The 14,367-nt window shown below is 39.6% G+C and overlaps 1 protein-coding gene across 1 annotated transcript in view; it reads right to left on the reverse strand.

Annotated features, from left to right (window-relative positions):
* Positions 1–902: 902 nt before the first annotated feature.
* Positions 903–14,367, reverse strand: part of KCNC4 (potassium voltage-gated channel subfamily C member 4) — a 159,287-nt gene continuing 145,822 nt past the window's right edge. Inside the window, exon 3 of the mRNA XM_077295216.1 lies at positions 903–1,376. Within this exon, the coding sequence (XP_077151331.1) occupies positions 1,126–1,376 (251 nt within the window). The 3' untranslated portion in view covers positions 903–1,125. The remainder of the gene's footprint in view (positions 1,377–14,367) is intronic.

Raw genomic sequence — 14,367 nt, forward strand, 5'->3', positions numbered from 1 at the left:
CTCCCCATCCGTTTCCTCAAAGCTGATTCATCAGGGGACTAGATATGACTATCATCACAGTTCAAGCAAATAAAATAAATATCTCCATCAACAGTAAAATCCATATTGACCCTCCTAATCTAGTCATAGCTGCGCCATGGTATTGTTGCCGGTATAATTGGAAAACATCATATCCGGACACCAAGGGTGTGCTGGAAAACACTGAGTATGCGAGACATCACATCCGGGTGTCCTGTGGAATGCATCCTTGGACTGTATGAATGTCATTACCGGGCGCCATTCATTAATTATGTGCATTGTAGACAGGAAAGGCTTTCACTTTGATTTTATTCATCAGTTACTATGTGGCTTGCTTCTTTTTAACTTACCTGCGATGTATTATTCCATTATGTTTCTTATTGTTGTTTTATATATTTAATAAAATTCAATTGTTTCATTATTATTGGCTTGCATTTTTGTTCCTATTATTGGTGTTCCGTGAAGAAATCTATATTCTTCTTTTTCTTTTTCTTGTTTGTTTTTGTTTTTATATTAAATGCTTTTTTTAGTGTATATATCTGATGAAGGTCGGTGAGACCGAAACATTAACTTGTACAGTATGTACATAATTTACTGATTCAATGCATTGCATAATTTTTACTTTGTGTGACTGATTTCTTGTTGAAAATATATCTTTATGCTAAGTTTTATTTTAGTGGAACTGCCATGATCACAAAATATTAAGTAAATGGTATTGTCATCAATATAGTTCAAAGCGCCGAAAGCTGATGAACAGGAACTTAGTAAAGTGTTTGGTGAGCGGCTCGGCTATTGGACAAACACTGTGGTATGATGCTCTCAGCTGACATCTAAAAAGATAAAGTGGTAGCTACAAATCTAAGAATTTCAATTGATAACAAAAGTCTTACTAAGAAATCTTTTATTTTCTTACACAGACTAAACTTTATTCAGAGATCCTCCAGACAAAGATAAAAGATACAAATAAGAAACAACTTACCACACAGGTGACCAGAGACAAACTGTAACACTTCACCTATGTAGTTTTCATCAGTTTTCTATAGGAAGACTATGAAATTGAGAGTTAATAGTATACATCAAGGTCAGAATTTCTATGGAATATGCATTTTATGAGGGACCTAGTAGAACCTGTGAGTCCATCTCAATGTCTATATCTCGTATACCTTTCTTTATTCCTCCATCGGCAGCACAAGTATATTCTCCAGAACTCAGCAGAAAGCAGGAGGCCCCTGACTTGTTTTTGTCTTTGGCACTGGCTCTTCGTATGATTCTCTTGTCTTCAAGTTGTTGGAATGCAGTTGGGTCTTCGTGATCCTCATCTGACATTACCGTGTTGGCATCGCCATTTTGCTTTGAATCTGGGGAAAACATATTTCCTTTAGAATTCGAATATTGCAATGCAATAAGTAACTTTTTCTTTCTTCCAATCCTACTACATATATTAATGGGAATATAACATAATCAAAATGTAATTTTCTATGTAAATATCAAAATCTTTTTCAGTAGCAAAAATACATTTAAACTCTATAATGTTCATGGTGATATAACATTTTCCTATCTAAAGTATCTATTAAAAGTGCCTAAATGAAATGTATAGAAGAACCTAACAGAAGGCAATTCATGACTTGTATTAGAATCTTTTCCTCCATTGACCTTAATGATAAAAATAACAAGAACTTCAGGTTAACTATATTTTACCAGTGTAACAGACCGCTAACTATGCCTCAGCCAACATTCATCTGTAACAAGACAAAAATAGAAGGAATATGTTGACTTTTTGACATGACTCATTTCTCTCTACAAAAAAAAAAATATATATACAGTCATATGAAAAAGTTTGGGCACCCCTATTAATCTTAAGCTTAATGTTTTATAAAAATTGTTTTTTTTGCAACAGCTATTTCAGTTTCATATATCTAATAACTGTTGGACACAGTAATGTTTCTGCCTTGAAATGAGGTTTATTGTACTAACAGAAAATGTGCAATGTGCATTCAAACAAAATTTGACAGGTGCATAAGTATGGGCACCCTTATCATTTTCTTGTTTTAAATACTCCTATCTACTTTTTACTGACTTACTAAAGCACTTTTTTTGGTTTTGCAACCTCATTGACCTTTGAACTTCATAGCTAGGTGTATGCAATCATGAGAAAAGCTACTTAAAGTGGCCACTTGCAGGTTGTTCTCCTGTTTGAATCTCCTCCGAAGAGTGGCATCATGGGCTCCTCAAAACAACTGTCAAATGATCTGAAAACAAAGATTATTCAACATAGTTGTTCAGGGGAAGGATACAAAAAGCTGTCTCAGAGATTTAACCTGTCAATTTCCACTGTGAGGAACATAGTAAGGAAATTGAAGAACACAGGTACAGTTCTTGTTAAGGCCAGAAGTGGAAGCCAAGAAAAACATAAGAAAGGCAGAGAAGAAGAATGGTGAGATCAGTCAAGGACAATCCTCAGACCATCTCCAGAGAGCTGCAGCATCAACTTGCTGCAGATGGTGTCACTGTGCATCGGTCAACTATACAACGCACTGTGTTTTTTTGCCGCCATGCATAACGCCTTTTTGTATTACCAAACAACTCAATCTTGGTTTCATGAGTCCACAGGACCTTCTTCCAAAAAGAAATTGGCTTCTCCAAATGTGCTTTTGCATACCTCAGCCGACTCTGTTTGTGGCGTGCTTGCAGAAACGGCTTCTTTCGCATCACTCTCCCATACAGCTTCTCCTTGTGCAAAGTGAGCTGTATAGTTGACCGATGCACAGTGACACCATCTGCAGCAAGTTGATGCTGCAGATCTCTGGAGGTGGCCTGAGGATTGTCCTTGACTGATCTCACCATTCTTCTTCTCTGCCTTTCTTATGTTTTTCTTGGCCTGCCACTTCTGGCCTTAACAAGAACTGTACCTGTGTTCTTTAAGTAGCTTTTCTCATGATTGCATACAACTAGCCATGAAGTTCAAAGCTCAATGAGGTTACAAAACCAAAAAAAGTGCTTTAGTAAGTCAGTAAAAAGTAGGTAGGAGTATTTAAGAAAAACACTTGCTACCCACAGTAAAATTTGGTGGAGGTTCCATCATGCTTTGGGGCTGTGTGGCCAATGCCGGCATCGGGAATCTTGTTAAAGTTGAGAGATGCATGGATTCCTCTCAGTATCAGCAGATTCTTGACAATAATGTTCATGAATCAGTGACAAAGTTGAAGTTACGCTGGGGATGGATCTTTCAGCAAGACAATGATCCAAAACACCGCTCCAAATCTACTCAGGCATTCATGCAGAGGAACAATTACATTGTTCTAGAATGCCCATCCCAGTCCCCAGACCTGAATATCATTGAACATCTGTGGGATCATTTGAAGAGGGCTGTCCATGCTCGGCGACCATCAAACTTAACTGAACTGGAATTGTTTTGTAAAGAGGAATGGTCAAAAATACCTTCATCCAGGATCCAGGAACTCATTAAAAGGTACAGGAAGCGACTAGAGGCTGTTATTTTTGCAAAAGGAGGATCTACTCAATATTAATGTCACTTTTCTGGTGAGGTGCCCATACTTATGCACCTGTCAAATTTTGTTTGAATGCAGATTGCACATTTTCTGTTAGTACAATAAACCTCATTTCAAGGCAGAAACATTACTGTGTCCAACAGTTATTAGATATATGAAACTGAAATAGCTGTTGCAAAAAAAAACAATTTTTATAAAACATTAAGCTTAAGATTAATAGGGGTGCCCAAACTTTTTCATATGACTGTATATATATATATATATATATATATATATATATATATATATATATATATATATATATATATATATATATATTATTTCTTTGAGAAATGGTCTCACCTTTGGTCTTGCAAACAACAATTTAGTTTCTCATTATTGAAGCATTTGAAATTGGGGAAGGTGCTTTTGTATTAACCCTTTTACTGTAAGGTTTATAATATTAATCTCTGGCAAGCATAACGTTTTCATGTCACTGCAATCAGAATTCAATGAAATCACTCTGTGCTACTGACTAATACAGAGAGGATGTTGGAGAGGACAAAATTCCCCATTGGACATTGACAGTACTGGATGTAATGAGCCTAAGTTCTGGCTCCCTGTCAAATGCTCCAACCATGATGATTAGCACGTAGTAATTCAATACTTCCTGTGTCCATGTCCCGGTGATGTCACTTGCTTGGACTAATATACTGTACACCATTGATATGATTGGTGAATGCAGAAACTGCTTAACACTCTTATAGGAACATGTAGCCAGCTGGAAATGATATGGAGGGATGTGACTGGTTGCCATTGTTATGGGGGCACGTGGCTGTCTTTGTCATATCTAAGCAAATTGCCTCTTCAGAGAGGATGAGGACTTCTAGTGCCACCTATTGGAAATAGCAATTCTAAAAATCACTATTGACCCTTTTACAAGCCTTACCACATGACTTAGCATAAAAGCCAAACCAGAATCTCAACTATTTAACTCTAGTGCCACCTACTGGAACAGGAGCACTGCATGGCTTATAAGCTTCCTTACACTGGCATGTCACTCTCCACAAATAAAAATATTACCCTTTAGATTTGTGTCATATGTGACTTTAAATTATTTTCATGATCAAAGAACATAATGGAACTAGAATTTCGGCTTTTCAAAATTCTGTAAACAGCACTGAATTCTGATGTCTGAACCGACTCCGGAGTCCATAGCATTCAATAAGATTCACGATCATTGTTGTACATAGTCCCTTATGTGCTTGTACCCTTCTTCCATTGCTTTACCCAAAGCTTATATTTTCTTATTTATTGTTAAATATAAAATGAATAATGGCTGAAACATATTTATCACTATTATCTCAAAGTAAAACATCTAAAAGGTCCCTGAAGCAAAAAAAAAAAATGTATAAAACCTAATGCAAAGAAAAACTGATTAGAGCAGTAATTTTCCTAAGCTTCGTTGGTGAAAGTGCGAGTTGTGCCCCTGGCCATTTATACAAGTTGTTCAGTAATCATTTTGTTGCCATTACCATGTATGATACAATAGCGAAGTAATAAGTATGTTCCCCTTAAGGTTTACTTTAAGTGATACATGTTTTACTGGAGAAAGTATCTCTAAATATACGTTATTATTCACATTATGTATTTGAAGATGTACAGTAGTGGCCAAAAGTTTCTTAGAGTGTCACAAATTTTGGAGTTCACAAAGTTTGGTCAAATGTTTCTATGGTTATTGAACTACAATTATAAGCGTTTCATACATTTTTAGACTTTTAGTGATAAATACATCAAATTTATGTAAAGACTTAATTTTTCTAATGTTGACCCTTATTTTTCAAGACTTCTGCCCTTCATGCTAGCAGTTGGATATCAGCTTCTGGGCCAAATCTTGACTGATAGCAACCTATTCTTGCTTAATCAGTGTTTGAAGTTTATCACAATTTCTGCGTTTTCGTTTGTCTACTTGCTTTTTGAGCATTCACCACAGGTTCACAATGGGATTTTGGGACTTCAAAGATCAGAGTGTTTTAAAAGCAATAAAATATTTGTAAAAATTAACAATTTATATAGTCATTACCGTATTGACCTGAAAAAACAAGTTACCAGATCATTTTTACTGCACAATGAATGACATAAGAACCCCAAAAACAATTACACAATTGTGGGGTATTTCATTATCATTTCACCTAATCATTTTAGAATAATTTTCCTTTTTTCCTGTTTGATACTGACCTAAAGAGTCATGATACCAAAAAAGTTTTACTGAAAAAATGAATGGCATAAAATAAAATTCCGAACAAAAGACCGAATGTGTTTTTTTCACTTTTCTTCCTATATTTCAGTGTCTTATATAGTAAAGATTATGGTGTCATTCAAAACTACAACTCCTGCATCTAAAAATATGTCTTCTTACAAAACATAGTCTGCATGCATGGGCTCATACTCATTTGCGAGAAAAACGGACGAGTGCAATCCGATAAAAAATCGGATTGCACTCTGACCAATGTTATTCAATGGGTTAAATCTCATCTGTGATTTTTTTCAGCTGAAATCGGACTGAGAAAAAAATTTCAGCATGTTGAGATTTGCTGCATATCTCAGCCAAGACTCGCCAATGCAAGTTAATGGATACGAGAAAAAAATTGCACAGCACTAGGACCATGCGAGTTCTGTCCGATTTTTACACACCAATCGCATTTGAAAAGCTGGCAATTCATATGCAGCTACAGTAATATCACACTGTCATTTTCTCATGGTCCAAACTTCAATGCAATTCAGGCTGCGAGGGAGCGCAGCTTCAGTGACGTCACCGCTAGTCACTGAAGCTGCTCTCGCAGCATCTCACTCACCAGTGGTTTTCAGCCAGGATGGTCACATCTTGGCACCGTCCAGGTTGAAAACTGTATGTTCCCCAGATATGGATTACTGCGTGGCACACAACAACGGACAGGTATGGATATATTGTTGGTTTGTTATTTTACTTTTATTACAGGAGATCAAGGGCTTCGCAGGAATTAGGTGTGATTGTAAGTATGGTTTAATTAAGAATAATAAAGGAGTCTGTGTATTTCTTTCAAATAAAGGACTTTATTCTGGCTGTGTCTTTATTTACCATACAAATATAGGATTATTAATGGATAGGTGTCTTATAGCGCTTCTCCATTATTAAGCTGTGGGCTTGATGTCACCTGACAGTGATATCAATCTCCCACAACTATTACCCCACTTGCCACCGCTACAGGGCAAGTGGGAAGAGCGAGGCTAAGTGCCAGAATTGGTGCTGATGTTTTTAACCAGGGGGAGCCAGTATCCATGGCCCCTTCCTAGGCCATTAATATCAGCCCAAAACTGTCTACATAGCCTTTGCTGGTTATTAACTATGGGGGTACCCCAAGTCATTTTTTTTGGGGGGTCCCCATTTTAATAGCCAGTAAAGGCTAATTATACAGCTGTGAGCTGATAATAATAGCACGGGAAGCTCCATGGGTATTATCCCCTTCCCAGGCTACAAACATCTGCCGCCAGTTGCTGGCTTTCACTCTGCTGGTTTTGAAAATTGCGCGGGAGCCCACGCCATTTTTTCCCCCAAAAAACCCTTTAATTAAATACATGTACAGTAATTTGCACACACACTGTACTAATTGTATTTGTCACAGACCTCTACATATCTACCTAGTCTATATGTATTTACTGTATGTAATCCATCGCTTCTATCCTGTCTGCTCCTGCTGTGATATTACACTACCGCAGGTGCTGAATTACTGGCTTATCTATCTATCTATCTAGGTAGAAAGAGAGGAACAGCACCAGAAAAAATACCTTAAAGTGTGCATGCTTCCCTGACCAGCATTCCAATGGCCTTCCAGACAAACAAAAAGGGAAACAGCACAAAAAGATGTAAAAAAGGACTTTAATGCTCTATCTATCTATCTACACACTGATCAAAAAAATAAAGGGAACACTAAATTCCCACATCCTAGATATCACTGAATGAAATATTCCAGTTGTAATTCTTTATTTATTACATAGTGGTATGTGTTGAGAACAATAAAACCTAAAAATGATCAACGTAAATCACAACTAATATCCCACGGAGGTCTGGAGTTTGAATAATGCTCAAAATCAAAGTGGAAAATGAAGTTACAGGCTGATCCAACTTCAGTGGAAATGCCTCAAGAAAAGGAAATGATGCTCAGTAGTGTGTGTGGCCTCCACGTGCCTGTATGACCTCCGTACAACGCTTGGGCATGCTCCTGATGAGGCAGCAGATGGTCTCTTGAGGGATCTCCACCCAGACCTAGACTAAAGCATCCGCCAACTCCTGGACAGTCTGTGGTGCAATGTGACATTGGTGGATGGTGCAATACATGATGTCCCAGATGTGTTCAATCTGATTCAGGTCTGGAGAATGGGCGGGCCAGTCCATAGTTTTAATGCCTTCATCTTGCAGGACCTGCTGACACACTCCAGCCACATGAGATCTGGCATTGTCTTGCATTAGGAGGAACCTAGGGCCAACCACATCAGCATATGGTCTCACAAGGGGTCTGAGGATCTCTTCTCAGTACCTAATGGCAGTCAGGTTACTTCTGGCGAGCACTTGGAGGGCTGTGTGGCACTCCAAAGAAATGCCACCCCACACCATTACTGAGCCACTGCCAAACCAGTCATGCTGAAGGATGTTGCAGGCAGCAGATCGCTCTCAACGGCGTCTCCAGACTCTGTCATGTCTGTCACATGTGCTTAGTGTGAATCTGCTTTCATCTGTGAAGAGCACAGGGTGCCAGTGGCAAATTCGCCAATCCTGGTGTTCTGTGGCAAATGCCAAGAGACCTGCATGGTGTTGGGCTGTGATCACTACCCCCATCAGTGGACATCGGGCACTCAGACCTTCCTCATGGAGTCGGTTTCTAACCGCTTGTGCAGACACATGCACATTTGTGGCCTGCTGCAGGCCATTTTGAAGGGCTCAGGCAGTGATCCTCCTGTTCCTCCTTGCACAAAGGCTGAGGTAGCGGTCCTGCTGCTGGGTTGTTGCCCTCCTATGACCCCCTCCCTGTCTCCTGGTGTACTGGCCTGTCTCCTAGTAGCGCCTCCAGCCTCTGGACACTACGTTGACAGACACAGCAAACCTCCTTGCCACAGCTCACATAGACGTGCCATCCTTGATGAGCTGCACTACCTGAGCCACTTGTGTGGGTTGTAGAGTCAGTCTCATGCTACCATGATTTGATACTAATAAAGTGGTTTTCATATTATCAATGTGTGGTGCCTTCTCTTATAGGTATATACATGAGTGTGAAAAGTTTAAAGAAAAAAACGGAGTGCACTCACCAATCTTCAAAAAATAAGCTTTATTGAATCTTCATAAAAAATTCCATTGCCGGGAGGTCGAGAAATGGGGCTCCAGCGAGCAGGAAAAGACCTTTTCCTGCTCGCTGGAGCCCCATTTCTCGACCTCCCGGCAATGGAATTTTTTATGAAGATTCAATAAAGCTTATTTTTTGAAGATTGGTGAGTGCATTCCATTTTCTTCTTTAAACTTTTCATGGATTGTGGTTATTTTTCTATGGATGTGCACCCGAAATCGTTCAGTGTGGCTGCTGTTGGAATTTAGATCTCTTGTCCTGCATACCGGCTTTCTTCGCTTGGAGGATTACAGGCAGTGCCGTTCAATAGTGTTGAGCGATACCGTCCGATACTTGAAAGTATCGGTATCGGAAAGTATCGGCCGATACCGGCAAAGTATCGGATCTGATCCGATACCGATACCCGATACCAATACAAGTCAATGGGACTCAAGTATCGGAAGGTATCCCTGATGGTTCCCAGGGTCTGAAGGAGAGGAAACTCTCCTTCAGGCCCTGGGATCCATATGAATGTGTAAAATAAAGAATTAAAATAAAAAATATTGATATACTCACCTCTCCAACGCAGCCTGGACCTTACCGCTGTGAACCGGCAGCCTTCTTTGCTTAAAATGAGCGCGTTCAGCACCTTCCATGACGTCACGGCTTCTGATTGGTTGCGTGCCGCTCATGTGACCGCCACGCGACCAATCACAAGCCGTGACGTCATCCCTCAGGTCCTAAATTCCTAGAATGGAATTTAGGACCTGAGGGATGACGTCGCGGCTTGTGATTGGTCGCGTGGCGGTCACATGAGCGGCACGCGACCAATCAGAAGCTGTGACGTCATGGAAGGTGCTGAACGCGCTCATTTTAAACAAAGAAGGCTGCCGGTTACCAGCGGTGATGTCCAGGGGCCTCTGGACAGGTGAGTATATCAATATTTTTATTTTAATTCTTTATTTTACACATTCATATGGATCCCAGGGCCTGAAGGAGAGTTTCCTCTCCTTCAGACCCTGGGAACCATACACTGGAAACTTCCGATTCCGATTCCCGATACCACAAAAGTATCGGATCTCGGTATCGGAATTCCGATACCGCAAGTATCGGCCGATACCCGATACTTGCGGTATCGGAATGCTCAACACTACCGTTCAACTTTTCTGTCTTTGCTACATAAAAAAAATATACATGAGTGTGAAAGCACAACCAACGTTCAAAAGTGACCAAAACATCAGCCAGGAAGCATTGGTACTGAGATGTGGTCTGTGGTCCCCACCTGCAGAACCCCTACTTTATTGAGTGTGTCTTGATAATTGCCAATAATTTCCATCTGTTGTCTATTCCATTTGCACAACAGCATGTGAAATTGATTGTCAAACAGTGTTGCACCCTAAGTGGACAGTTTGGTTTCACAGAAGTTTGATTTACTTGGAGTTATATTCATGTTTAAGTGTTCCCTTTATTTTTTTGAGCAGTGCATATGTTTTGACGAATAATTCCTTTGAAAACGATGTGTAAATGACATAGAGAACTGCTGTATGTAAAAGCTCATGTTAAAATCACATTGCAATCGGATAGCAATCGCAATGCACTAGGATGTAAATCGGATGCTAGGTGTGAAAATCGCATTGTACTCGCAGGACACTCGCATGTCACTCGTCCGTTTTTCGGTCCTGATATCGAACCTTTTTTTACTCACATATGAGTATGAGCCCTATGGAGGAGGCTTAGGAGCTGCTTTCACATATGGCTGATGTTGGCTATATTACATAGCCAACATCTGTCTCTAGTAGCCATGGCCGGAGCTTAGTATATTAATATTATATCAATAAAGCAAAATGAATGGTGTTCAAAACTATAGATTGTCTTGCATAAAAGTCCTCATATGTCTATCGATAGAAAACAAAAAAGTTATATTTCTTGGAGAGAGACGAGGAAAAATGAAAGCACAAAAATGAAAAGTTCCCCTGCACTTATAGGATTAAGCTTTGTTTATAGAAAAAAAATGTAAGGATTTAAAGGGGTTTTCTTCTTTCAATAAACTTATATCTGCAAGCTCAGTTCATTGTAAAAAAAAAATCCTGCACTTTAAATACCACCCAATAGTGGTGGCAAAAACTGTGATGTCACACTGAAATTGTTGCAACTTATGCTGAGCTCAGTGGCTCGTGCCATTTACATCAGCAGAGCTGTTGAACGAAGTCAGTAGCTGCAAAATGATGCATTGACGCAGTCTCAGAAGGGCATATCTCTCAACTTATGAAAGGCAAGGAGAGACATATGTTTTGTAGCACTTACACAGTAATTGCGTCCCTACTGAAGCCCCTTAAAGTTCTGACCCACTATGAAACCCCTTTCGTGTCGACCATATTATATGATGCCCCTAAAAATGCTTCCCCAATAAAGAATTATGTCCTCCATAGTTAACCTACACACATTATGAAGCCCTCACAGCAACCGCCACACAGTATGATGCCTCCAAAAAACAGTATGATGGCCCCCACAGCCCACCATACATTATGATGCCTTTACAGTCTTCCTACACAGTATGATGCCACCATAGCCTTCCCACACAGTATGATGACCCTCACAGTCCTCCCACACAGTATGATGGGCACCACATAGTATGATAATCCCAACACATAGTATGATAGCCCCACCGCCTTGCCCACACAGTATGATGGTATGATGGCCCCCACCCTCCCACACAAAGTATGAGTATGATGGCCTCAACAGTATGATACGCCTAAAGCACTCTACACAGTATGATGCTTACTCAGCCTAAAGCACAGTATGATGTCCCTCACACTTTTTCTTTCAACAAGTACTGACTGTCAAAAAATATTATGCACCTTGCCCTGTCCCCTCGATGTGTTGCTCCAGTCTGTGTTGTGCATGGACTGAGGCTCTGCACATCAGGCACAAGTTACTGGTGATATTACTCCTGTGGTTCCTTGTTCTATCATTGTTTGTGACTAGGGTTGAGCGAAACGGATCGTTCATTTTCATAAGTCGCCGACTTTTGGCAAAGTCGGCGTCTCATGAAACCCAACCCGATCCCTGTGTGGGGTCGGCCATGCGGTACGTGATCTTGGCGCCGAAGTCGCGTTTCGTATGACGCGTTTAGTGCCATTTTTTCAGCCAATGAAGGAGTGTGGGCAGAGTGATGACATAGGGGTTAGGGGCGTGCACGGCTATCATCATTTTATCGCTTGTGCGCAGTAGGGATTTGCAATGTGTAACACGAGATTTTCTGTGCTGGGACGGAGGGGAATATGGGACGGAGGAGAGAGAGAGAGAGAAAAAAATAAATAAAAAAAATTCCCCATTGACGTGCATAGGGTTTCGTGTTCCGGCCGATCCTCGACTTTTCGCAGTAATCGGCCGATTTCGCCCGACTCGACTTTTCAAAAAGTCGGGTTTCGCAAAACATGACTCGACCCTAAAAAGGTCAAAGTCGCTCAACCCTATTTGTGACTGTATCTACACACAGAGGATGCAGATACCATTGAAACTGAGACTACGGGGCAGGGAGAGTGGGTGTTTCAATTCGGAACCAGACACCTCAACTCATGTGCCTCATAGTGTGGTTGTGTGGTCTGCCACTATTTGCACTGTAAAAAAGGAGCCAAATGTGGTTTATCTGCTGGTTGGCAATGAAGATTCAAATTATCCAAAGTATAATAAAGGATTTTTATTTCACGTTTTTTTAGTCAATGCATTTCAAAGTCAAGACTGAAAAACCTGAATTAAAAAATACGTTATTATACTTCCATTTGGCTCTTCATTACCTACCAGCAGCGCGGATAAACCACATTTGGCTCCTTTTTTTCTCTTTTCTGGTTGGAAGAGCCATGGATCTGCAGCAGATGTTTTCATGTATGCTATATGCAGTAGGCTACTTACAGGGCTTACATGGCAACTTTGGTTTCGGCACAGATCATGCGGCTGAAGATTGGTATGTGCCGATGCCAGGGTACCATAGCCATAATAAATCACAAAGAGTCAGTTAAACCAAGTCTCAATGCAACCCTATTCACCTGTATAATGCTGCAACACATAGTGATCTATGGCTGTGCAACCTGTCACGGCCAAAATCTCCATGTAGCCTCAGCTTAATGAATTATGAAGCTTGCAATTTATTTAGATCTTCACATTATCCACCTAATTTGTTTTTTGGCTGCTGCATTTACACATTTTTATTTTATTGCTAATTGCTTGGTTTTTTTTTGCTCTATGATTTTTTGTTGTTGTTTGTACTGTTTTATTTGTCTATTTGGCTTCTGCGCTGCACAGTATTAATTATGCGGAAAAGGGTTAAAAAACTAGACTGAGAGAGGAGATGATGTCATTTGATTGACAGGTGCAGACAGGAGGACATCATTTGGAGAAAAAAAAGAAATTGCGCAGGCTGATTACAGAGGAAATAACTGTAATCATGCTACATGGTGTTAGATCTATTACGCAAGTTGTTTTGTTACTGAATTGTGGTTTGACACATCTAAAAAATACAGTTCCCTCCACCTTTTATTTTTCTACTTTTTATAGCACAAAGAAACACACTGGACTAAAGTTACAAAAACTGTCTAATAAAAAAATTGCCTTCTTGCCAGTAACAACCAATCAGATCTCTGCTTTTATGTGAATGTCCAATTGATTAAGCTGTACTAAATCTGAATATTGTAATGAATAGTATTCATATATTATTCCTTGGTAGAATATCTGTTTATTAACAAATACTATTTATTTCCCCTAAAATGAAATCTATTAACGGGAACATGTCACCTCCAAAAATGCTATTTTTGCAAATTTTGGGGTAATTTCTATGTAAATAGCGTTAAAATAATGTCTGTATGCCATACTTGAAGCATGTTGTTAGAGGAGGAAAGAGACGAACGAGTGGCCTAAAAAGGTACAGAGGCATTACTTAAGAAAAGTGAAAAATGTATTTTATTGGACTAACTAGGTAAAAGTGGCACTATATATTTTCTATATTTATCGCCTGTGGTATATAGGGAGTTACGATTAAGATGTACAATACACCAGGTAACCCCAGCGGCCTATGGGTGTAAAGTATCAACAGTATGCAAATTCCGCAATATGTGCCATATTTAAAATATTTGGGTTAGATAGTTAAATGCACAAATCGATGGATAACCTGTGCAGCATGTAAGTCTACAACAGCATCATACATGGAACACAATATGCTCCCCTTAAATATACACAATAGCCTCTAAAGGTAAATGACGATGAAACACCCAAAATATTTCTGGAGGAGGAATAACGAGTATAAATTCAAGGATTATCAAATAACAGATGGCTCTTGCTTAAAAGGTATAGATAGCAAAAGGTGAAAGCAATACATAGGTCCTTGGATCAATGTAGCATGGCTAAACCAGTCCATGATTTAGTGTAAATATAAGGTACATGCAAAATGGTTGAATGCACCAAATGTGAGAAAAGTTTATGTGTAATGTATGTGCATGAGATGTTCAATTCAT

This window comes from Ranitomeya variabilis, chromosome 3 (genome assembly GCF_051348905.1).
Source record: "Ranitomeya variabilis isolate aRanVar5 chromosome 3, aRanVar5.hap1, whole genome shotgun sequence".
NCBI classification, from domain to species: Eukaryota; Metazoa; Chordata; class Amphibia; order Anura; family Dendrobatidae; genus Ranitomeya; species Ranitomeya variabilis.